Genomic DNA, 24,761 nt, shown 5'->3' on the forward strand with positions numbered 1-24,761 from the left:
TTACTTTCAGAAAATGTCCTGTATGCGTTTTTTCATTTGTCATGTAAAACATTGCTACTCAAAGTGTGGTCTGAGGACAAAGCCATAGCAAGAGAAATACAGAAATTGAGAGCAAGCATGTAGAGACGTTTATAGCAGTTTAACAATACTTCAGCATCAAAATATTTTATTTATTTATTTATTTATTTAGAGACAGTTGCTCTGTTGCCCAGGCTGTAGTACAATGGTGCAACCTTGGCTCACTGCAACCTCTGTCTCCCGGGTTCAGGCAATTCTGCCTCAGCCTCCCAAGTAGCTGGGATTACAGGCGTGTGCCACCACACCCAGCTAATTTTTATATTTTTAGTAGAGACAGCTTTCACCATGTTGGCCAGGCTGCTTTCTGTCTCCTGACCTCAAGTGATCTGCCCATCTCAGCCTCCCAAAGTGCTGGGATTACAGGCATGAGCCACCGTGCCTGGCCATGATCTTTTATTTTGCACACTTCACTCCACAACAGATTTAGAAAACAAATCAACAAGACGTATTCTTTCACAACAGTTAGAAGCACAGTTCCAAAGCATGGAATTACATTGTGGAAAATAGGTTAGTCAGTTTGATTAAGAAACATGAAGCCGGCCAGGCATGGTAGCTCACTCCTGTAATCCCTCCACTTTGGGAGGCCGAGGCAGGTGGATCACATGAGGTTGGGAGTTTGAGACCAGCCTGACCAACATGGAGAAACCCCAGCTCTACTAAAAATACAAAATTAGCCAGGCGTGGCAGCACATGCCTGTAATCCCAACTACTTGGGAGGCTGAGGCAGGAGAATCACTTGAACTTGGGAGGCAGAGGTGGTGAGCCAAGATCACAACATTGCACTCCAGCCTGGACAACAAGAGCGAAACTCCATCTCAAAAAAAAAAGAAACATGAAGCCTTCCTTTAATGATGATAGTTTGTAAAGTGAATTATTTTAATCTCTTTGCATGTTTTGGCTTTGTTAATCTAACTCTTGTCTCTAAATAGATGCTGAGAATGTAAATCTAGATGACTATAACATACACGTCATTGCAAGTGTATTCAAACAATGGCTTCGAGATTTGCCCAATCCTCTCATGACCTTTGAACTCTATGAGGAATTTCTTCGAGCTATGGGTAAGCATAGGCTTCCTGGGTTAGAGAGAAGGCCTGTAGTTGGGAAAGAAATGCCACCTTCAAGCCGTCCTTTAGTGGTTTAATTATTATAGATCTAAAGGTAAACTTTTGACAGTGAATACAAAACTGCCAGTATACTGTCACCTATTCATATGTTGACTTTTTAGAGACTCATCAAAATGTTAGTGTCCTAAAAATGTTCTGAGTGAGCCACTTGGTTGCTTCTTACAAAGAAATTGAAAGACTGGGGTTATAAAACAGATTAAAATATTAAAAATAAGAGTTTTAAGATTAGGCTTATGTTCGTTTAAATTGGAAATCTAGGCAAGAACTATGTGTAAAGCTGGCTGTTTTATGCCAAGCCTAACAGGTTTCAGAGTGTAGTTTCTCAGTGCTATAGGTGCATAGGATATTGATAAAGGCCTTTCTAGAGGCATTTAGGCCCTGAGGATTCATAAATTATGTTGAATTTAATGAGAAATCAATCTGCTACACAATGACTGAAAAACTAGAACATCTCTTTCCCCTTGCTGTTATTAAGGATTACTGTGATACAGGTTCAAACTAAGGAGACTGTTTATGAATACAGAACTCAAGCTAAAGGAGTTAAATAGTTAGTTTGAGTTGCTCTTCTCCAGCCTTACAGGTACAACTACTCCTGAAACTCTATAGCCAGCCTCCTTTGCTTCATAGTGTCTGGGAGGAAGATACACTGTATAAGAGGGGATATTTAGTCTTAGTTTCTGCTCTTAATGTTTTTAGGCCTTCAGGAGAGGAAGGAGACAATCCGTGGTGTATACTCTGTGATTGATCAACTCTCCCGAACTCATCTCAATACACTGGAACGCCTCATCTTTCATCTAGTCAGGTAACTTTAAGAAGCAAGGAAACGATTTTTGATAGTTTCTCTTGGATTATTTTACATAGATAAGGAATTTCTCCTTTGGAAAACTGACAGGTATTTATATTTTTTCTTCTATTTATAAAGTCAGTGTCTCAAACAGGTGGTTAGGATACCTTGGAGCAGAAATCTTCAGCTGAGCTGGAATGCATGGCAGTTGCTTTTCTGCCCTTGTTTGAACCATGTAGCAGCTTCAGCCTCATGGTGGCACTGTGTAGTTTAGCCTGTTTTCTAACAGCTGAACTAGAAAGGATATATAATCTACTGAAATGACCTAATTCATATGAGGGGTTCAGATCGTTCTCAGAAATTAACTGACCAAAGAGGTGTCAGGAGTAGTGTCTCTTCCCCTGTATGTAAATATCAGCAGTAGTTGAGAAGAAAGCCATCTTTATTTGTGGTTAAAGCTTCTACTCTGCATTCTTTTTTGTTGTTGTTGTTGTTGTTGAGACACAGTTTCACTCTGTCACCCAGGCAGGCTGGAGTGCAGTCTCAGCTCACTGCAACCTCCGCCTCCCCAGTTCAAGTGATTGTCCTGCCTCAGCCCCCTACATAGCTGGGATTACAGGCGTGTGCCACCACACCTGGGTAATTTTTGTATTGTTAATGGAGACAAGGTTTTGCCATGTTGGCCAAGCTTGTCTCAAACTCCTGACCTCAAGTAATCTGCCCACATCGGCCTCCCAAAATGCTGGATTACAAGTGTGGGCCACCATGCCTGGCTGATTCTGCATTCTTTGGACTTCAGTTCATCTAGTGATCTTGGCCTGGAGCAGGTAGGTCCCAGATTTCCCTTGGGAAGCTATCGGCTGACCTAGACTGCTTCAAGGAAAGAACAAGTGAAAATACATTTTCCAGAGACAAAGGAACAACTTGGGAAAAGTCTGCAGACACTGAAACTTACTAGAAGCACTTATATCCTTCTAGTACTATGCAGTTCATGTCATACTGTCTTCTTTTGCTCATCTCTTCTGCCTTTTCCCTATGGTGCTCCCTTTTTATCCCTTAGTCACTTGTTTTTTGTTTTATTTCTTAGGATTGCTCTACAGGAAGACACTAATCGAATGTCTGCTAATGCTTTGGCCATTGTGTTTGCGCCCTGCATTCTCCGCTGCCCTGACACCACTGACCCACTACAAAGCGTACAGGACATCAGTAAGACTACCACGTAAGGCCAGTTACCATAACCTCTACAAGACCTCAGGGACTTCTGACTACGTAGTCACTGTATCCAGATATCAGACATAGTGAATGGGTTCATAAATTCAGGTGTTTTTAAGAAGATTGTTGGACACTGCTGGGTTTTCTTATGCTGAGGATGCAAACTCCTGGATTCAACTGAGCATCATTTGTCTTAAAGCGTCTTATTTTTTAAATCTGGCTTTTCTTTAGGACTGCTTATAGTTTCTAAATAGGTTTTAGATTTCCATTTTACCAAATTATGAACACTTAGTATCTTCCTGTAATCTAGCCTAACTGTGGTCTTATGGCTCTGAATCCTTTGGTCTTAATACTTCAGTATTCTTGTATTTCACCTTGGTCTTTTTTCTTGGGGCTCTGCTTTCCTTCTAATGTGGTTTTCTTTTGCTCTCCTTAATCTTGACTGCAAAAGGAACTTTAAAAAAATATGTCACTGTTTGGATCCCATCCCCATAGAGTCTGATTTAATTGGTTTAGGGTATAGCCTGGGCATTGGGATTTGTAACTGCTCTTTATTTTTTATTATTTTTTATTTTTTTATTTTTTTTGAGATGGAGTTTTGCTCTTGTCGCCTAAGCTGGAGTGCAATGGCACGATCTTGGCTCACTGCAACCTCCACCTCCCAGGTTCAAGTGATTCTCCTGCCTCAGCCTCCCAAGTAGCTGGGATTATAGGCATGCACCACCACGCCTGGCTAATTTAGTATTTTTAGTAGAGACAGAATTTCACCATGTTGGCCAGGTTGGTCTCAAACTCCTGACCTCAGGTGATCCACCTGCCTCTGCCCCACAAAGTGCTGGGATTACAGGCGTGAACCACTGTGCCCGGCCGTAACTGCTCTTTAGATGGCTTCTAAAGTGCAGCCAAAGTTGTGAACCACCATTCTAAACCTTGTCTCTGAGTTTGTCAAGCAAGGGATGTTAATTTTTTCCTTCATCTTTCAACTGTCTAAAACAAAAACAGTCTGTGAGTGCTATACTTTATTTATTTACATTCTTAACAGTTTTTTCTCTTTCCTCCTGTTTCAGTTGTGTGGAGCTAATCGTTGTGGAACAAATGAATAAATACAAGGCTCGTCTCAAAGATATCAGTAGCTTGGAATTTGCTGAGAATAAGGCAAAGACCAGGTTGTCACTGATTCGTAGATCAATGGTAAGATGCAAGACATGAAATAATGGAAAAATGAGAGTTGTCTTGGGAATTTAATTGTGCATTTGTGGTGTATACAAGGATTATTATCAGAATCTTTTTTATAAAACAACAAGTAAAAAGTCACCAAATCTCGGGGTGCTATGGCTTCCTCATGTTTAATCTGCTCTTTAGTTACATTATAGAATCTATGTGAATAAGTGTGTAGCATTTTTCAAATCAAGTATTTAGATAAAATGCTGGTGTCTTAATAATCTGCCCTGCTTTCTTTTCATGTCCTTTCTATGAAAACGTAGTCCTTTTCTAACTTTTTTCCCTACTTCCTTCCACTGTCTGTTCCCAGCTTTAATCGTGTCACTTTTGGTAGTCCTGCCAAGACTCCTGGGATGTAGAGAATTTAATCATTTGTAACTGAATTTAAATGGAATCATTTGATTCTTAAGTAAATGGAATTCCATCTGTGAGTCTACTGTAATGAAAAAGTATTTCTTTGAGTTTAAGGTTAGGTTTTGAGACGGTCCTTGTAAAACTGATAATTTATTTCCTTGGTTTGCCCACTTTTTAATATCTTCCTTTGCAACCAGTAACATATAACTCCAGTTCTCAATGATCACTAATCAATAGCATCAGCCCTATTGATTAGTGCTTATTGAGAACTGGAGTTATCCATATATATTACTCTGAAGTCAGTTTTCAGGATAACTGGAAAACTGCTGCATTAAGGTTTAGTTATTGCCCATTTGCTACCCTTCCTCTCAGTTGTGAAATAAAATTGTGACAATGAGCACGCATTTCAGATTCCCAGTAAATCTCTAAAGAGAAGGAGGCTTCATCATGCCCTCATTCTTTCAGGGGTCCAGCAGTACTTCCTCCCATATCTTCACAGTTTGCATTTAGATTAGCACTAAAATAATTCTTTTTTCTTCCTTTACTATTTAATCTGCCTGGCACTGAATAAGTGCTTAACAAAGGTCTGTTGATTAAGGTAGCGAAGGGTCTTCTGTAAAAACAAACATAAGCATGGGCTTTTTGCAGGCAGTAAAGATATTAAATAAAACTCATCATAGGATACTATCTAAATCTTTTCCCCAGAAATTAAAAACAGAAATCCTACTTAAAAGTGAAACATTTCTGTAGTATGAATTTTCAGGAGCTCAGTTCTGAGAGGCCCAATGTAGTGGTGGCTATCCAGGCAGGAAGGGAAGAGCCTTTTGCTATAAACCTACTTTTCAAAGCAGATAGATAAGCTGTGCTTTTTTCCTGTGTTGCAGAAGATGGATATTCAGTCCATTGCAAGATTAAACCTTCTCTTTTAATGGGGCAATGACATGTACATTCTAACCTTCTGCTTTCCTTTTCATGTCCTTCCTAATCCAGAAACCTGTACTAATTGCAGTTAGATTCATGAACATTACCCGCAATTCAGTCTCGGTATGTATTAATAATGCAATGTGTCACAGCCACTCTACATTATTGTCTTTCATTCATCCAGGAATTGTTCCGCTCTGTCTATCATTCATGCCTGTCCACCCTCCATGTTTGGCCCCAAGTCAGGTTCTACTTTTTGATGAGCTTTCACTTACTTTTCTCTTAATCTCTTTTTTTAGATCCTTCATTTTCCTTCCTCTGTATTGTGTAGTTGAACAGCATCCATTTAAAATATATTGGTTTCTCCTCTTTGTCAGATGAGCCTCCTTTTGGGTTTCTTCTTTGGTTGAATCATTAAAAGGTGAAAGTTAAAAGCATTGAGATATCAAATTAATAGAAATTAATTTGAGCTGTGTTCCCAGCAATCTTCTCTACTTTATTATTTGAAATACTTATTATTACTTTCAGCATCTCCTATCATTAGTAATGCTTATTTGTCCATTCATATCTGTCTAACTCTGATGGTGTCCTCCCAGATGTAGAAATATGGTTCTTATCCACTTAGCATTTATCAAACAGAGCTACAAATAGGAGTGAACTAATCCAAATTGGTGGACTAGTTCTAGACTTAAATATTATGGTATGCTAGAACTCATACCAGGATCTCATTACTGGTATCCCTCTTCAGTTCCATTGATTATACAAAAAAGGAATGGGATAGAAGGCTGAGAACACCAATCTGTGTGGAAAACTGTCCACCTGTGTGTAACCATTTTATTGAGGAGGCTTAACTTGTTGAGGTACTAATATAAATCAGTTTTTCTTTTTGTCTATAACTGTCTCTCAACTCCAGCCTGTCCAACTTCCCTTTCCCACTGGATGTCAATTACCTTAACAGCATCTTGAAACCAATTCTATAATTTTCAAAAATTCATTTCATTCTAGTATTTAAGAGTCAGTTCTCTTAATATTAAAACTTCAGTCAGTTTTAAATCCAGTGCTCGTCTCACTTCCTCCCAGGGCAGACTAGACCTTTACCTGGAACTTAAAACTTTGGGGGTAGGTGGGTAATTTCTGTTTGTCAGACACTTCTGCCCTTCGTCTTTCTTGACCCTTTCTCCCCTGATGTTGAGACTAGGAGGAGTGATAGGGGAGGCAGAATTCTGTATGATATCCCGGTATTGAGATGGCAGTCCACTTTCTTTGTTGTTCAACACTGCTGTTCTGGCTCATTGTCAGTAGGCTAAGTAAAGATAAGTAGTAGCTCCAGTTTACCCCTGTTGAGTCAAGATGAACTCAGATCTATCCCATTTCTGTAGGCACTGATAGTCCCTTGCAAGATTTGGTTACATCTTCTGGCTAAACCCTGGGTGTTGGCATTCACACCATATGGGAAGCTGTCAAAATCACAGGGCAGTTACAAGTTTTCCAAAATTCTAATATTTATTTGAAAGCTCGAAATTTACTCACTGACAACAAATGTCGCCATTTGTTTCACTTGCAGTAACAGATTCCCTTCATACAATTTCAAAGAAAATGTGTACCACTTAAGAAGAATAATCAAACTTTGTCAATTATTATAAATACTGTTTCATTAATAAAGCAGCTAATTTTGCTTGCAATTCAAAGAATTGCACAAATACTCTTTGTTGAGGTAACCATCAGTATGTGACAGAATGGCTGTATGTGTAATTTCCAGTTAATCATACAGAAAATTGAAAATAGGTAATTTAGCAGTTAAGAAGTAATAAAATTAATTTATACGTCTTGGTCAATGACATGAAATGAAACTGATTTTTTAAAAACTAAATGTGTGGTAGCAAAAGAACATGAAGACTGCTAGAACCATTTGGTATCATTACCTTGATTCATGTAAAGGTGACAGCAGTTGAACCCACAATTGCTTTTATGTAATTAGCACAGATGTCAACAAGTTAAAATGGCAAATAGCCTCTTAGTATAATTATGAAAATAATTTTAACATTGTAGACCCTTTGAAATGGTTTTGAGGACATCATTACACCCCAGCATCTTTGCTGGGGTTCTGTGGGGCTACACTCTGAGAACCACTGCACTGTATTACATATAATACTACCGGCTCACTGCACTTCACAGAAATATTTGTTGAGAATAATTCCTTTTCATATGCAAGATATAAACACATACAAACAGATACTAGCTGTGTTTAAAGTGCTTACTAACCCTGATTATCTGGTGAACCGTAACTACAGGCAGTGGGATATGATTTTTGAACAAGCTTGGATACCTAATTATAACACCACACAAAACAACCAGTCTTTTCCAAAAAAGCCTTGGATAAAGGATCTCTCCTTACCAGGAAAGCAAATTCCTCAGGAAGTAGTCTGATAATTCATTTCCTTCCTATTTTTGTGACTTAATAAGACACTCAACAGGGATCGTCCATCTTGCCCTGAAGTGCTATTTTTAAGTAAAATTTCATTAGGGTTCTGAGATTTGTGTTTTAGCTAGCTATATATTTTTCTGTCTAGATGATGCACAGTTCCTCCTCCTCACACATTTAACCCATAGACAAACCCTAGTAACATGTACTTTCTTTGGGTCTTAAAGTATCATGACTTTCTGCATGAGGGTAATATATGTCTTTTTCTAAACAGTCATCAGGTTTATTAAAGGCAATGCAATTCATTCTTTCATGATCACCATGAGTCTCTTTTACTGTTTAGGCTTACTTCGATTTATAGTATTTAATTTCCTTGTGCCCATCAGTCATGCCTTGCCATTCCTTCTTGCATTCTTTTGCTATCATGAGCCTTACAGAATTTTCAGAAGAAATCAAAACTCTCCTCATAGGCCTTATTCATCCTAACACTATGGCATATCTTCTATTTGTCTCCATGGTTGTCTTCTTAAGTCTTAGGAGAAAATGAAAAAGTGAGTTTCAACTGATTCCCTCAAATAGGGATCCTGTTTCCCTCAAATAGGTATCACTGAGATCCCCCACATTAGAGCATTTGACTCTCAATATTTGTGTTACAGTCTAAGAAGCCCATAATGGACTGGTCTCACAGAATTCTAACCCAAATTAAATAATTAAGACTGTCTGTTTCAGAATATCATTCTTAGAAAAAATAGACAATAGAATTATATACAGACTTCCTTAGACAGAGCATGGCAAATCTATATGATTAGGCGGTTGAATCTGTGGGTATTAGAAAGCATGTCCCAAAAGGAAGGAGGGAGAGATGGATCAGACGGTACTGTGTGCCAAATATGGTGAAAATACCAAGGAAGAGGTACTTAATTCTGCCTGGTGGCACAGGGTAAGGCTGTAGAAGGGAAGCTAGCTCTTAAGGTATGAGTTTAAATTAATCAGATGGAGAAAGACCTACCAGTTAGTATAAGTCAACAAGGTTTAATTCTGTAAAAGGCTATGTAGCTTGCATATAAACTTGTATATGTAATTGTGCAGAAGGGAAACCTTAAGTTAAAACCAAAATAGGCTTTGTTTTGAAGCAAACTCTAAAACATTAGTACTATGGGGCCTTGAAGAGTGAGCCAGGACTCACAAGGTCTCAGAGTTTAGTACTTAATGTAAATTTTGGTGCTTTATATCTTATATTTATGATAGGGAATGGGAACTAATGTTAGCTACTATTTTTTAGCCATAAAAACAGTTTCCTCCTGGGTCATCTTCAAAGTTCTCAGTAAGAACGGCTGAAAAGGGGCCGGGAGTGATAGCTCCCAGAACTTTGGGAGACTGAGGCTAGTGGATCACTTGAGTTCAAGACCAGCCTGGGCAACACGGTGAAACCCCATATCTACCAAAAATACAAAAAAAATTAGCCAGATATAGTGGTGCATGCCTATGGTCCCAGATACTTGGAAGGCTGCGGTGGGAGGATCGCTTGAGCGCGAGAAGCAGAGGTTGCAGTGAGCCAACATAGCACCACTGCACGCCAGCCTGAGTGACAGAGCGAAACCCTGTCTTAAAAAACAAAAACAGACAAAATAGCTGAAAAGAATCCTAAGACTATTTTATTTTGTTTTATTTTTATTTTTTATTTTTTATTTTATTTCAGAGTGTTGCTGTTGTCAGCCTGGGCTGGAGTGCAATGGCACAATCTCGGCTCACTGCAACCTCTGCCTCCCCAGTTCTAGCAGTTGTCCTGCCTCAGCTTCCCAAATAGCTGAGATTATAGGTGCCCCCCACCACGCCCTAATTTTTGTATTTTTAGTAGAGACGGGGTTTCACCATGTTGACCAGGCTGGTCTCAAACTCCTGACCTCAGGTGATCACCCACCTCGGCCTCCCAAAGTGCTGGGATTACAGGCATGAGCCACCACACCTGGCCAAACAGACTAATTTAAAAAGAAGAAGAGATAGCAGAGTTGTCTAAGAACTTCCTCTCATAAAAACACCAGAAATAAATAGTTTCACAAAGAAAAGGTACCAACTCTTTAAATACATAATTACAATATAATTTAAGCTGCCTCAGAGTAGAGAGGGGAAAAGGTCTTTTTTAACTAAAAGAGTCTAACACTGATCCTCACCACCCCGCCCCCACACACACGCATACACAAAGAAAAAACCAATAAAAATTGCATATAGAAATATTAAAAGCAGCAGAGCACAGCATGGACTCTGGACTAGACTTTTGGGTGTAAATCCTAGCTCTAATTTACTAGTAGTTGTGACATGGCAAATTATTTAATCTCCATGCCTCAGTGTTCTTATCTATAAATTGGTTAATAGTACCAAACTTAGGATTAAATGAGTTGATTTTTTGTTTGTGTTTTAATTGAGACAGAGTCTCACTCTGTCACCCACGCTGGAGGGCAGTGGCACAATCTTGGCTCACTGCAACCTCTGCTTCCTGGGTTCAAGCGATTCTCATGCCTCAGCCTCCCGAGTAGCTGGGACTACAGATATGCACTACCACACCTGGCTAATTTTTGTATTTATTTTTAGTAGAATCGGGGTTTTGCCATGTTGGCCAGGCTGGTCTCGAACTCCTGACCTCAGGTGATCTGCCCTCCTCGGCCTCCCAAAGTGGTGGGATTACAGGTGTGAACCACCATGCCCAGTCTAAATTAATATTTTAAAACCATTAAGAACTATGCTTGTTATGGAACTCTCTCTATAGAGAGAAAGAGAATTCTTATACACACACCCCCATACACACAGAGATAGCACCTGATATATACATGTAGGACTGCCTCATCTATGAATATTAATTCAAAAATCCTAGGTTAAAATATCACCGACACCTTGGGAGACCAAGGCGTGTGGATCCTTGAGCCCAAGAGTTTGAGACCAGCCTGGGCAACATGGTGAAACCCCATCTCTACAAAAAAAAAAAAAAATTAGGCCTGGTGGCAAGCACCTGTAGTCCCAGCTACTAGGGAGGCTGAGATGAGAGAATCACCTGAGCCTAGGAAGTCAAGGCTGCAGTGAGCCATGATAACACCACTGCACTCCAGCCTGGGTGACAGAGGGAGACCCTATCTCAAAAAAAAAAAAAAAAAAAAAAAAAAAGAATTAAAAAATAAAATAAAAATGAATCAGCAAGCAGAATTCAGTAGCCTATAAATATAAAAATATAAACCTTGACCAAGGAGGATTTAACCTAAGAATGCAAGGATGACTCTATATTAGGATAGCTATTAATGTCATTCACCATGTTTGTTGATCTGTGGAGAAAAATTGTATTATCCTCATAGATATTTTAAAGGCATTTGATATATCAGCATTCTTTTAAAAAACATTTTTATTAAAACAGGGATATCTTATATTCTTAGCATGATAAAAACATATCTGAACCCAAAATCCAACATCTTGCTTAATGGAAGAACACTGGAAGCATTCTGATTAAAATCAGAAAAGGCAAGGATATCCATTATCCCCACTGTCATTTAACATTGATCTGCAGGTGCTAGCTAAAGCAATTAAGAAAAAAGAATTGGAGATATAAAATTTTAAAGAAGTAAAATTATTACTATTTCCATTATGATTACATACATGTGAAACTCAGGAAAATCAACTAAAGAACTTAAAGATGATAAGAGAATTCTGATGTCTGAGTACAATTAATAAATTTTACTTATACAAGCAACCACTTGGATGATATGATGGAAGAAAAATGCCCGTTTATATATTGTACACACACACTTTAAACATCAACATCAAATATCAAAGAATACACTTAACAAGAAATATAGAAGATTTGTACAAAGAAAGCCTTAAGGCCGGGCGCAGTGGCTCACGCCTGTAATTCCAGCACTTTGGGAGGCTAAGACGGGCGGATCACAAGGTCAGGAGATGGAGACCATCCTGGCTAACATGGTGAAACCCCGTCTCTACTAAAAAATACAAAAACAATCAGTCGGGGGTGGTGGCGGGCGCCTGTAGTCCCAGCTACTCGGGAGGCTGAGGCCGGAGAATAGCGTGAACTTGGGAGGCGGAGCTTGCAGTGAGCCAAGATTGTACCACTGCACTCCAGCCTGGGCAACGGAGCAAGACTCTGTCTCAAAAAAAAAAAAAAAAAAAGCCTTAAAACCTCAAATATTACAAAAGAAGACTTAAACAAATACATTTGGAAAGAAAGGCTAAATTTTGTAATGGTGTCAGTTCTCTAAAGTAGTCTATTCATATATTGTTTCAATACCCACTAGGAGGGAAAGAGGATATTTTCTTAGGCTCAACTTTCAGACTCATATGACTACCATGGGCTTCACTTGGCATCAGAATCACTTAGGATATGGGACTGGAAGTACAGCATGCTTGCAGAGAGCATAAGATCATGCTCGTGTGGGAGCCCTTGAAGCAGTCCACACAACCATCAATGAGTTATCTTTGGCCTCTAAGTCACAACTCAGGTGCAAGGAAAAAGGACTTCACATCCAATGGACGCAGAACTATTCTGCCTTGGAAGTTTTATGCCTATACAGGAATTAACCTCTTGTAAAATTCCATAGACATTGTTTCCAGCGTCCCCACAAGGGGTATGTCCAGTTACAACTGACTCCACTTTCAGGGAATTCCAAATATATGGCTTCCTATGGGATATTTACAATTTATCTTTACTTATTCTCCAGATGCAGTTTATCAATCAGATTAATTTTTGTCAGAGGTGATGTTGCTTAATAACATCATTTGCAGCCTGCCTTTATCAAGTTTCCAGGGGTCCTGAGCTAGAACATTGACCAAAGATCAGTTCTTACACAGACAAGGAAAGAGTTTTATAACTCTTTACTTACAAATGTGGTCTCAACAAAAATAGCAAAAGAATACTTTGGGGACCTTTACAAGTTGATGCTAAAATTCATAAGAAAATAAAGAAGCAGAATAACTGGGAAAATTGTAAAAGAGAAAAATAAAGGATTATAATGTGAGTGGCATTTCAAAGGTCTGGTATTCACTAAATGATGTGGGGAAAATGAATATCCATGTAGGGAAGAAAAGAAACAAACAAACAAAAAAGCTGAGTCAGGCCAGGCACAGTAGTTCATGCCTGTAATCCCAGCACTTTGGAAGGCCAAGGCAGGAGGATTGCTTGAAGCCAGGAGTTTCAGATCAGCCTTGGCAACAATGCGAGATCTCATCTCTACAAAAAATTTAAAAAGTTAGCCGGGCATGGTGGCACATGCCTGTAGTCCCACATATTGGGGATACTGAGGTAGAAGGATCCCTTGAGCCCAGGAGTTGAAGGCTGCAGTGAGCTATGATTGTGCCACTGCACTCTAACCTGAGCAAGAGTGAGACCCTGTATCTTTAAAAAAAAAAAAAAAAAAGATTCACATCAAAGACTAAAGCATAAAAGTAGCTCTGGCACTATCCTGGCAGAGGTCCTCACTGCCCTGCATCCTGTAGACACTCAAGTACCCTACCTCTCTACCTTAATACTGCCAAAATACCCTAGTTTAACTCAGCTCAAAGGGCAATTGGGAAAGAGCTCAAGGGGAAATCAGAAAAGTTATCACCTAAACCTTTTCATGCAAAAGTTGAAACCAAGCCATAAAAGGTGGCTGAAGGGGATACATCTTTAGGGTGAAAAAAGTACAAATAGAAAGGGAAAACGGGAGCAAATGGAAAGAGATTAACCAGGAAACATTTATCTTCATAGAACAGAAACTGAAAACAAGCAAGAAAGAAGCTAAGTGTGATTAAAGATCTCTTATCAAGTCAGGGGTCCCAATATCTCACTGTACAATTCAGAAGAATTTTTAAGTTATTTTATAAGTGTACCTTTTTAGAGCTCTGAAAACACAGCTTTTAAGAAGAGAACTCCACTTCCTCCCATTTGAAAGGAATGAATTAAGTGCTAGTTTATTTTTCTGTACAAACTGAGAATAATTAGCTCTCTATAAGCCGAATAATGTCTTAAACTGCTTCCTGATCTTGGCTGTCTGTCAAAAGTATATTATCTGTGATGTCTTTGGTAGTGGTAGTCCAGTCCAGATTTTTCTGATAATCCTGTTAATGTGCTGTAAAGGATTGGAAATCTGGGTATTGTGTATAATATTAAATTGTATTTAGTACGACTTGAGACCTCCTACTTATTAACAGTTGAAGATAATTGTATTTTGATATTCTCATTTTAGGAACAGTTTGCCTGCAACGTTTAAGCCAGGAAGTCACTGGAATAGTTACTGAGAAAAAGGATGACAATATGGCTTTATATTTTTTCCAGTACTTGCATTAAGAGTTGGGTACAAATTATTCATGTAGTCTGTGATCAGTCAAAACCAATACAATCCCTATTATGATAGAAAAATATAATCTTGGACAGGGCTTTGCTATTATATAAGACTATTAAAGAAAAAAGTTGAAAGGTTCAGCAACAAAAAACAAGTATTATTGTGTGACAAAAATGACCATAAAAAAAGTAAAAGGGAAGTGATGTACCATAAGAAAATATTTTCAATTCCCATTTCAAAGTCTAATTTTCCTTAATAAAGAGAAGCTCCTTATAAGTAAATAGAAAGATTAGCTACCCAGTGAAAAATGAACAAAGGATACTATAAACCACTTCTCAGTGTTATCTACAGATACTTTTCAGGGAGGTCTACAATTATTTTTATGATACTGTCAAGAAAATATTTGCCTTTTTCACTCTGTGACACTTACACTGATGGGAGAAAAACAATTATGGAAAAAAACACTACAAGAGAATATACAGTGAGCAGGGATCCAGAAGAAAAAATTCCAGTTTGAAAAAAGTAAATTCATGCTTATTATAGGAAAGTGGGGAAGTGAAGGATATTATTCCAGTCAGGAAACTACTGTTAATAATTTAGTGTATTTGTAAATTTTGTATTACTCATTTTTAAAACCAATGGTATACAACCTTATGTACTGTTTTTAACACAGTATTAGTATTTTCCCATGTTTCTAAAAGCTCCATGTAATCAACTTTTTAAAAATTACTTTAGTCTTTGTAAGATAATTCTAGGCTGTAGGAGTTTCCATTTTTCTTTGTTTTGTTTAATGCTTCTTAAAATAGATCAGATCTGTTGAGCTTGTTTGATTTTCTTCAGCTATATTAAGTGATTTGCAGCTAACTCATGGTGAAATACTCCGGTGGCCAGCTAATGGTATGAACATTGAAAAAAGGCAGCTCTTTTATTGAATACTGGAATGTGGACACTAGGAATAAACTCAGATTTTCAAGCTTCTTGAGGCTTTTAAATCATATTATTTATTCATTTGGCTATAAATAGTCAACGTCAAATGGAACTGGATGATGTCCTGGAATTTATAGCATAAAGAATACTTTGTCATTTTTTGTTCAATTTGCAGACTGATCTTCTGTTTTGAGCTTGTTTTTCTTAACATGTTTTTTCCTTGTTGATTTTAGAACGAAAAGAGGAATAGCAATATTGTAATCCTCCTGATTTTATCCCATTACGTGTTTTAGTTTTGGAGGAGTTAGCCTGAATGCCCTTAGAACTACCCTCCAGCCTTTACCTTATCACCTGCACTAGATCATGGGTTTCTATTTTTAAAACAGCACTTTTCCTTTCTTTCTTGCCAAAACCAACTCAGAAATTTGTCAAAGTGACATAATTTTCAATGGATATTCGTGTATTTCCATAAATAGCTAACTTTGAAAAGGAACTCTTAAATATCTTTTTTATTGCAAAATATAAAACATACTGAAAAACACAGAAACATAAATATTCAGTTTAATGAATTATTATAAATGAACATCCACATACCACCCCAGCTCAAGAAATAGGACGTTGCCAGCATCCCCAGAAACTCTCCTCTTTCCCTTTCTAGTCATAATCCTCTTTCTCCTCCAGAGGTAAGCAGTAACCTGATTTTTACATTAATGACTTCTTTTGTTTTATTTTTTGTTTGCTACTAAAATATGTGTCCCTGAGCACCATAGTTTCGCTTTACCTAATTTTGAGCTTTATATAAATGGCATCGTATAAGATGTATTATTGGCCGGGCGCGGTGGCTCAAGCCTGTAATCCCAGCACTTTGGGAGGCCGAGACGGGCGGATCACGAGATTAGGAGATCGAGATCATCCTGGCTAACACGGTGAAACCCCGTCTCTACTAAAAAATACAAAAAACTAGCCGGGCGAGGTGGCGGACGCCTGTAGTCCCAGCTACTCGGGAGGCTGAGGCAGGAGAATGGCGTAAACCTGGGAGGCGGAGCTTGCAGTGAGCTGAGATACGGCCACTGCACTCCAGCCTGGGTGACAGAGTGAGACTCTGTCTCAAAAAAAAAAAAAAAAAAAGATGTATTATTTTGTCTCTGATTCATTTCAGTCAACCTTATGTGTGTAAGACTTATTCATATTTTGTTTAGTTGTAGCTCATTTTCATAACTGTATAGTTTATCAGTGTATGCATATACCACAATTTAGTCTACTGTTGATGGATATTTGGGTTGTGTTTTGGGGAATTATGATTTTAAGAGACACATACATGTATTTTTTGTTGGCGAAATATACAGGAGTGGATTGCAGGGTCACAGGATATATTTATCTTCAACTTTAGTAGATAATGCCAAACTTTCTTCCAAAATGGTTGTTAATATGTTAGCAGTGTGTAGGAATTCCCAATTGCTCCACCTGCCCCCAGCACTTTTATTACCAGATTCCTTAATTTTAGCTATTCTGATGGGTGTGTTATTTTTAAAAATTATATTTTTTATTGTGACTCTAACATGTATAATGTGTATGTGTATATACATGTTGGCTATTTCTATATCCTCTTTTGTGAGGAGCCTGTTCAGAGCTCTTGCCTGTTTTTCTAAATGGGTTGTCTTTTTCTGATGTTCTGTAGGGATTCTTTATGAATTCCAGATACAAATCCTTTATTGTTACTTTTGTTGCAAATTTTCTTCCATTCTATGGTTTGCTTTTTTCCTTTCTTTTTTGATGAACAGAGGTTCTGGATTTTAATGTTGTTAATCAGTCTTTCCCTTTGGGATGAATACCTTTTAGGGTCATGTTTAAGAAAATTTTTCCTTTCCACAATGCCCTGCAGTTCCCCTTTTGTTGTAAATTGGGAGCCTTTTTATGTGTGGGTCTGTTTCTAGGGGCTTTGTTTTGACTACCTTTGTACCAACACCACCACTATTTTATTTACCATAGCTTTCTAAAAATATCTGGTAGAATAAGTCATCCTACCTTCTTCATTGGTGTTTTGACTATTCTTGGCTGTTTATATTGCCATGTAAATTATGGAATCAGCTTCAAAAAATTATCTTGGGATTTTTATTAGGATTGCATTGGATCTATAGATTGCCTTCTGGAGAATTGACATTTTTACGATACTGATTTTTCCCATCTGTGAACATGATATATCTCTTCATTCATGTAGCGCATTAGCTACTTTCAAAAGTGTTTTATAGTTTTCTGTGTTGAGATTTTACACATTTTTAGTTTGAATTACTGCTAGGTATTTAATATTTAAATGCAATCATAGGTATTATTTTAAAAATTTTATTTTCTGTTGTATAAAAATACAATTGATTTTGGTATTTTTCATCTTGTATTCAGTGACTTTGCTGAATTCACTTATTCTAGTAAGTTTTCTGTGGATTTCTTTGGATTTTCTACCTGTACAGTCATACCATTCATGAATAGTGATAGTTTCATTTGCTCTTTTATAATCCTTATACCTTTTCTTTCTTTTTCTTGTGTTAGAACCTGCAGTATAGTGTTGAATGGAAGTAGTAATAGTGATCATTACTGGCATGCTCCCAGCCCTAAAGGAAAAGCTTTCAACCTTTTACCACCAAGTGTGATGTTTGCTATAGAATTTTTGTAGGTACTTTATGAGATTAAGTATGTGCCCTTCTATTCCAGGTTTTCTAAGAGTTGTTATTGTGATAGAATGTTGAATTTTATGAAATGCCTTTACTGCATGTATTGAGGTTTTATCAGACTTTTTTATTGCATTGATTTGACACATTACACAGAGTCCATTTCTAATGTTAAACCATCATTATACTACTACAACAAATACAACTTTTCATATATTTAATATTTTTATATTACATTTTCTATATTACTTGATTCTGTTATAGTTAGGATATTGTTTAGGATTTTTGCATGTGTTTATGAGTAAAGTTAAGCCATAATAATCCTTTTTTGTTTTTGTTTTTGTTTGTTTGTTTTGAGACAGGCTCTCACTGTTATCACCCAGGCTACAGTGCACTGGCATGATCTTGGCTCACTGCAGCCTCAATCTCCTGGGCTCCTGCCTCAGTCTTCCATGTAGCTGAGGCTACAGGCACGTGCCACCACGCCTGGCTAATTTTTGTATTTTTTTGTAGAGAAGGGGTTTTGCCATGTTGCCAAGGCTGGTCTTGAACTCCTGAGCTCAAGCGATCCACCTGCCTCAGCCTCCCAAAGTTCTGGGATTGTGAGCATGTGCTACTGCACCTGGCAGTAATCATTCTTTTTAATGTATTTGTTTTGTTTTGTTATCAAAGTTACGCCTGACTCTAAAGACAAGTTAGGGAATAATTTTTAATTCTGTGGAAGAATTTGTTATTTCTTCTTGTCTGCCACTGAAATCTAGGCCTAGAGTTTTTGTTTTTGGAAAGATTTTGATTCTGGATTCAATTTCTTTAATATTATTCACATTTCTAATTTCTTCATTGATGGTATTAATTAGATTTTTGTAGAAATTTCTCCACTTTGTCTAAAATTTTATACTTACTGACATGAAGTTGTTTTTAGTAGTCTCTTACCCTCTGGGTCTACAAGATTTGTAGTGACGTCCCGTTTTTCATTCCCACCTTTGGTTATTTGTGACTTCTCTCTTTCAGTCTTGCTAGAGTTTTAAAATTTTTATTCGCCTCTTCAAAGAGCTACATTTGACTTTGATTGTCTTCATTCTAATGTTTGTTTGCACTTTTCTTTATTGCTTTTGTTGCAGGAGGAATTTATTATGTTGTTCTTTATCTAGTTTCCTGAAATAGATTCTTACATCCTTAATTATGAATCTTTCCTTCTTTTCTAATGTATGTATTTAAGGCTATAACTTTAAAGTAGACAGAGCTTACATGGGTTTTTATATTGTTTCATTCAAAATATTTTCTAATTTCCATTGTGATTTCCTCTTTGACCATGGTTTGTTTTAAAGTCTATTTCTTAATTTCTGAGTGTACAAGAATTTTTAATTTTCTCTTTGTAACTGCATTATTAGAAAACTTGTTTTAAATTACTTTAATGGTCAGATAAATTATTTCAACCCTTGGAATTTTGTTGTTTTGCTATGTGTGCTTTAAAGTGAGTATTCTGTAGTTAGATACTGAAGTCTATATATGTCTGTTAGATTGCTTACATCAAGTTCAGTTTTACATCATTTCTGATTGCATGTGCACACTTGTTCTGTCAGTACTGATTATAGTCTATTTTTCTTTAAGTATTTCTGTCAATATTTTACTTTAAATTTTTTTGAAGCAATTTTTTAAGTACATACATATTTGGAAATGTTTTATCTTCATAATATGAACCTTTGTCATTGTGAGGTATCCCTCTTTATCACAGGTAACACTTCGTAAAGTTTACTTTGTTTGTGGTTAACATAGCTGTACTAGCCTTATTTTGGTTAGTATTTGCATGGTGTGTCTTTTTTTTTTTTTCCCATTTCTTTACTCTCAGCCTTTCTGAATTCACATGTCTTTTATAAACATCACATAGTTAGGTTTTCTCTTTTTTTATATGGCCTGACAATCTTCAAATTTTAATAGGAGCATTTCATCTATTTACATTTAATATAATCACCAATATATTTGGGTTTAAAATCTGCTTTTTATGTGCTTTTTATTTGTCCTACCTGATATATGTTCCTTTTTCTTTTCTTCCTTGCCTTTTTTGCTCTTTCTTGCATTTTTTGACTACTTTTTTATTCCATTTTTTTTGTTTGGAAGTTTTACACTTTTACTATTATTTTAGTATTAACCAAATGGTGAACACAGATCTGTGATCTATCAGTGTCTGTTAACTAGTAGTTTTATCTTTTTCCTAGATAATACAGGTGCTTTAGTATGCCTTACTATGATATGATTTTGTTGCTCTTATTGTTGTGTATCTTAATTATCTGTATGTTTTAAATCCAACACATCGTTATTGTGTTTTATGCAGTCACTGTTTAGACATACTCACTTTTCATTGCCTTTCATTATTTCTCACACCTCTAACTTTTCTTCTTGAGACATTTTCAATCTTCCCTTCAATATTTCCTTTAGTGCAGGTCTGCTGGTGTCAGATTCTCCCCATAGTCTGTCTGAAATGTCTTTGTTTCACCTTCATTCCTGAAAATTATTTTCTATATATAACAGTTAAGCTTGGCAGTTCCTTTTTCCTTTCATACCATGAAAATATTCCATTGTTTTCTGCATTCCATTATTTCTGTTGAGAAACAGACTTTGAATCTAATAGTTGTTCCTTTTTTGCAAGTAATTTGCTTTTTGTAACTGCTTTTAAGTCTTTCTTTTACCTTAGGCCTTTAGTTTTTAACAGTAGTTTGTCTAGGTATAGACTTCTTTTCATTTCTCTTTCTTAGGGGTTGTAGGCTTTCTTAAATTCCTAGGTTAATATCTTTAACTGCTTTTAAAAAATGCTCTGCCATGATCTCTTCAATATTTCTTCTGTAGGATCTCTCTTGTCCTGATATTTGCCCAGGCTGGAGTGCAGTGATGTAAACTTGGCTCACTGCAACCTCTGCCTCTCGAGTTTAAGCAATTCCCTTAACTCAGCATCCTGAGTACTGGGACTACAGGCACATGCCACCATGCCGAGCTAATTTTTGTATTTTCAGTGGAAATGGGGTTTCTTCACATTGGCTAGGCTGGTCTTGAACTCCTGACCTCAGGTGATCCGCCCGCCTCAGCCTCCCAAAGTGCTGGGATTACAGGTGTGAGCCACTGCGCCCAGCCATTCTTTTACTTTCTTTTGTGAATTTTTCCATTCTTTCGTTTCTTCCTGCTTGGTTCAGGATTTTTCTTTTGACCTAATTTCCAGTCCACTACTTCAACTATGTCTTCCTATCTCCTTCAGCATGGTTATTTTAAATCCCATAGCCACCATATCTGGAGTCTTTTAGGGTTTCTGTTTTCTGTCATTTTTACTAGTTTTTGTTTACGTTGTCTTGTCTCCTTTTGTGCCTGTTACCTTTGATTATTTGTCAGAGTATTTGAAACATTTTTAAAATATTTTGAGGCCTAGGATAATGTTACTTTCCTCCATAGAATGTTTTCATTTTTTTCTGCCTGGTCCTGAAGTATTAGCAATCTGAGATTACTTTAATTCATTTTTAGGGATTAGAATTTTCTGGACCATCCAGATAACTTGAAGCTAGACTACAGTATCTGCGAGGACTTTGTAATTTCAGTTTACTCTTAGTCTAAGAAACAAACCTTAGGGATCCCAGTGTCAGGCACGGAGGTTTTGCCAGGCAGCAACTCACACCGTTGAGTGGGTCTGGCTCCAACTTTTATTCTCTACCCCAAGATGATGGCAAACTTTTTCTGTAAAGGACTAGAGAATATATTTTAGGCTTTGTAGGCCAGTCTCCGTCTCAGCAATCAACTCTGCCATTGTTCTGAAAAAGCAGCAATAAACAATAAGTAAATTAATGAGGATGAACGTATTCCAATGAAGCTGTATTTACAAAATATGTGCAAGGCTAGATTTGCCACACAGGCCATAGTTTGCCATCCTCTGCTGTAGCACATCAAAAGCTCTGTTTAGAGTCACAGCCACCTCTGACATTTAGATTAGCGCTAAATGCTGGACTAGCCTCTCCTTAAATCTATCTGGTTAGCTCTTCAATGCCTTCAAGCATATGTTGAGTTTTTATGTTTCTTAGCAGGAGATTAACTTGGAAAGTTTAGTTTGCCACTACCAGAAGCTAAAGTCACATATAAAGTAACCAATGTTTGGAGAAAAAAAAAAAAAAAAAAAAAAGGGAGAAGCAGCAATGAGATTTTCACACTCTAATCTCAAGAATAGAAGTTTCTAAGAAAATATATCTCGCTAGCACCCTGTGTTATATAAATGACTACATTTTGTTTTTGTTTTTCAAAACTGAGTTTTAGAACATACTTCTATGGTCTTCCTAGAGAGATTGTACATTCCAAGGCTAAAGTTATAGAGCACTGTTATCCATCAGAACTTACTATGATGATAGGAAATGTATATGTGTACCAGTCAGTGTAGGGGTCACGAGCTACTTGTGGCTATTGAGCACTTGAAATGTGGCTAGTGTGACTGCAGAACTGAAATGTTACTTCAATTTTAATTAATTAAAAAAATATCCAGATGTGGCTATTTTGTTTGGAATGGATGCAGCTTATATTAAAAGAAGAATCTCATCTCAGTACACAATGGTTTCTTACATTCCCACCTACCGAAGTATCCATTTTCCAGCACTCTTGCAAGAAATATTTTAACTTAAATGTATTGGATGAATGATGTCTCACTAAATATCCTAGGCCTTGCAGAATGTTTCCATTTGTTCTTACCATTCACCTGGTGTGATGGAAGTACACTTGTTATCCTAAAAGATCTGCATGAAACTGATGCAGTCACTCAATTTACTTTCTAATGTGAATTTTTCTCTGCAGGGAAAGGGGCGTATTCGTCGAGGAAACTATCCAGGTCCATCGTCTCCTGTTGTAGTTCGGTTGCCTTCTGTGTCTGATGTCTCAGAGGAGACCTTGACTAGTGAGGCAGCCATGGAGACTGACATCACAGAACAGCAGCAAGCAGCTATGCAGCAGGAGGAGAGAGTACTGACTGAGCAGATTGAGAACCTACAGAAGGAGAAGTGAGTATCCAGGAGGAAGGGGAGAGACAGTCATTGTCTGTTTTCATTTCCTTCCTTCTATCGTTTCTTTATTTTTTCTTATTTATTATCTCCTGTGTGTTAAACACTGTGTCAGGTGATACAGGAGATGTTGAAATGACAAAGACATGTTGCCTGTACTCAGGTAACAGTGTGAAAGTTGTTCCCTCTGGGAAGCCAGTTTCATGAGCTGGAAAACCTGAGGCTGCTACAGTGATGGTCTGGAGAGGCTAACTGGGAGGAGGACACAGTATCCACAGGGCATGTCAGTCTTAGTCACGATTCATCTAGCAGTAACAGTGGGGAGCCAAGATGAGGCACTGGAGTCCTAACAGGTCAGAGACCAGCCTTCACGAACAGATTTATTTTGCAAAGAAGAGTAATAATTCTTAGGCTAAGCCAAAGTCCCTTTCAAGAATGGGCATCATTCACAAATCCATGAAGGAAGGTTATTAGCCAAAGATCCATATGGCCATGGGAACAGCAACTAGATGGTCATAGTAATGCTATAGCCCTAGAGAGTGCTAGGATACTGGATAGGGAAATTGGTTGCAATTTAGGAGAGAGACAAATAAGAAGCTCTTTTACCTCCATTCATCACTGTTGCAGGGATTGGGTGACATTATGCCTTGGGGATAATATGAACATGCCATGGTTCTCCCTAAAGGTGCCGTGTAATAGTTCTGGTCGACATTGATGACTCTTAGAAAGTCTTAATGGGATCTTTATTCCTGAGTTCCAGGATCACAGGTCTTAAGTTTGACTTATAAGGGGATATGAGACTGTTAAAGTACTTTTTTGGTCTCTCATGATTGATTCTGGAATATATATAGGCCAGCTAAAAAAGCAGCTGGGGCTCAGCTGTAAAAAACATGATAAGGCAAAGATGATGTACATTGACCAGGGGCTATTTGCTAGAAGAGTGATCTGAAAAGAAGACCCAATTCGGCTTTGATGCAGATGATGTTAGCGGTCTTGAAGGATTCATAGGAATTTTCAAGTAAGGGGAGAGTCCCTAGAAAAAGAAAGAAGAACGAGCACAGTCTCAGAATGCACATGACCTCAGACAATTGTAATACTGGTGATACTATTCTTGAAATGATTGTTTATGGATCTCAAGCTAGGTAAAGTGGAAGTAAAGGTAAGGGGCTCTGTTAGGGAAGAGACTTGATTAGAAGGTGAGTAAGAATTGGAAGGATAAGGAGGTTGTGAACAGGGCAGAATATTGGATTCACAGTTGGTGTATTCAGGTAATGACAAGCTCCAGCATCTGCCCATTGGAGAAAGTAGCTTAGCAAAAGTGGAGGAAAATATTGTTAGAAGTTGCAGACATAAAAGAACTTCAGTGTTAGGATATTGAGATGACTTTTTACAAAGATATTAATTGAATAGATCAGGTGATGTCAATCATTAGTGAGAAAGCAAGGTTAGGAGCTGAGTACCAAAGACATCACGGAATGTGGGGCATTACTGAGAGGCAGCTGGGTGACTGATGAAGAAGGAAGACTAGAGAATGCGATAACTAAAGATGGCATAAGCTTCAAAGGACAGAAAAGATCAATCAGTGTTTTTCTTCATCTAGAGGTCTCTGTGGTGAAGGTAGAGGATGTAGTCCACAGCCAGTTAGTAAGCTTCATGGAAAATAGTTTAGGAGCTGGAAGGAATCTTAGAGGTTATCTAATTTAATCTCTTTGTTTTGTGG

At 37.6% G+C, this 24,761-nt stretch overlaps 1 protein-coding gene and 1 long non-coding RNA gene across 12 annotated transcripts in view; one reads left to right on the top strand and one right to left on the bottom strand.

The window, feature by feature from the left end:
- Positions 1-24,761, top strand: part of LOC105487515 (myosin IXA) — a 299,768-nt gene that overhangs the window by 271,868 nt on the left and 3,139 nt on the right. For 8 of the 11 annotated variants that reach the window (XM_071101117.1, XM_071101116.1, XM_071101115.1 and 5 more), the window contains 6 exons: positions 1,008-1,136; positions 1,899-2,004; positions 3,074-3,205; positions 4,266-4,389; positions 5,764-5,817; positions 22,839-23,041. In XM_071101117.1, the coding sequence (XP_070957218.1) occupies positions 1,008-1,136; positions 1,899-2,004; positions 3,074-3,205; positions 4,266-4,389; positions 5,764-5,817; positions 22,839-23,041 (748 nt within the window). The remainder of the gene's footprint in view (positions 1-1,007; positions 1,137-1,898; positions 2,005-3,073; positions 3,206-4,265; positions 4,390-5,763; positions 5,818-22,838; positions 23,042-24,761) is intronic. The other 3 variants (XM_071101120.1, XM_071101121.1, XM_011750977.3) reach the window with 1 other exon arrangement.
- Positions 5,970-22,875, bottom strand: LOC105487512 (uncharacterized). Its single transcript, XR_011626387.1, has 3 exons — positions 22,737-22,875; positions 21,630-21,814; positions 5,970-6,091 (listed from the first exon to the last, which is right to left on the bottom strand). It is a non-coding gene; the product is annotated as an uncharacterized lncRNA (long non-coding RNA).

The sequence above is a fragment of the Macaca nemestrina genome, chromosome 7 (assembly GCF_043159975.1).
Source record: "Macaca nemestrina isolate mMacNem1 chromosome 7, mMacNem.hap1, whole genome shotgun sequence".
Lineage (NCBI taxonomy): Eukaryota > Metazoa > Chordata > Mammalia > Primates > Cercopithecidae > Macaca > Macaca nemestrina.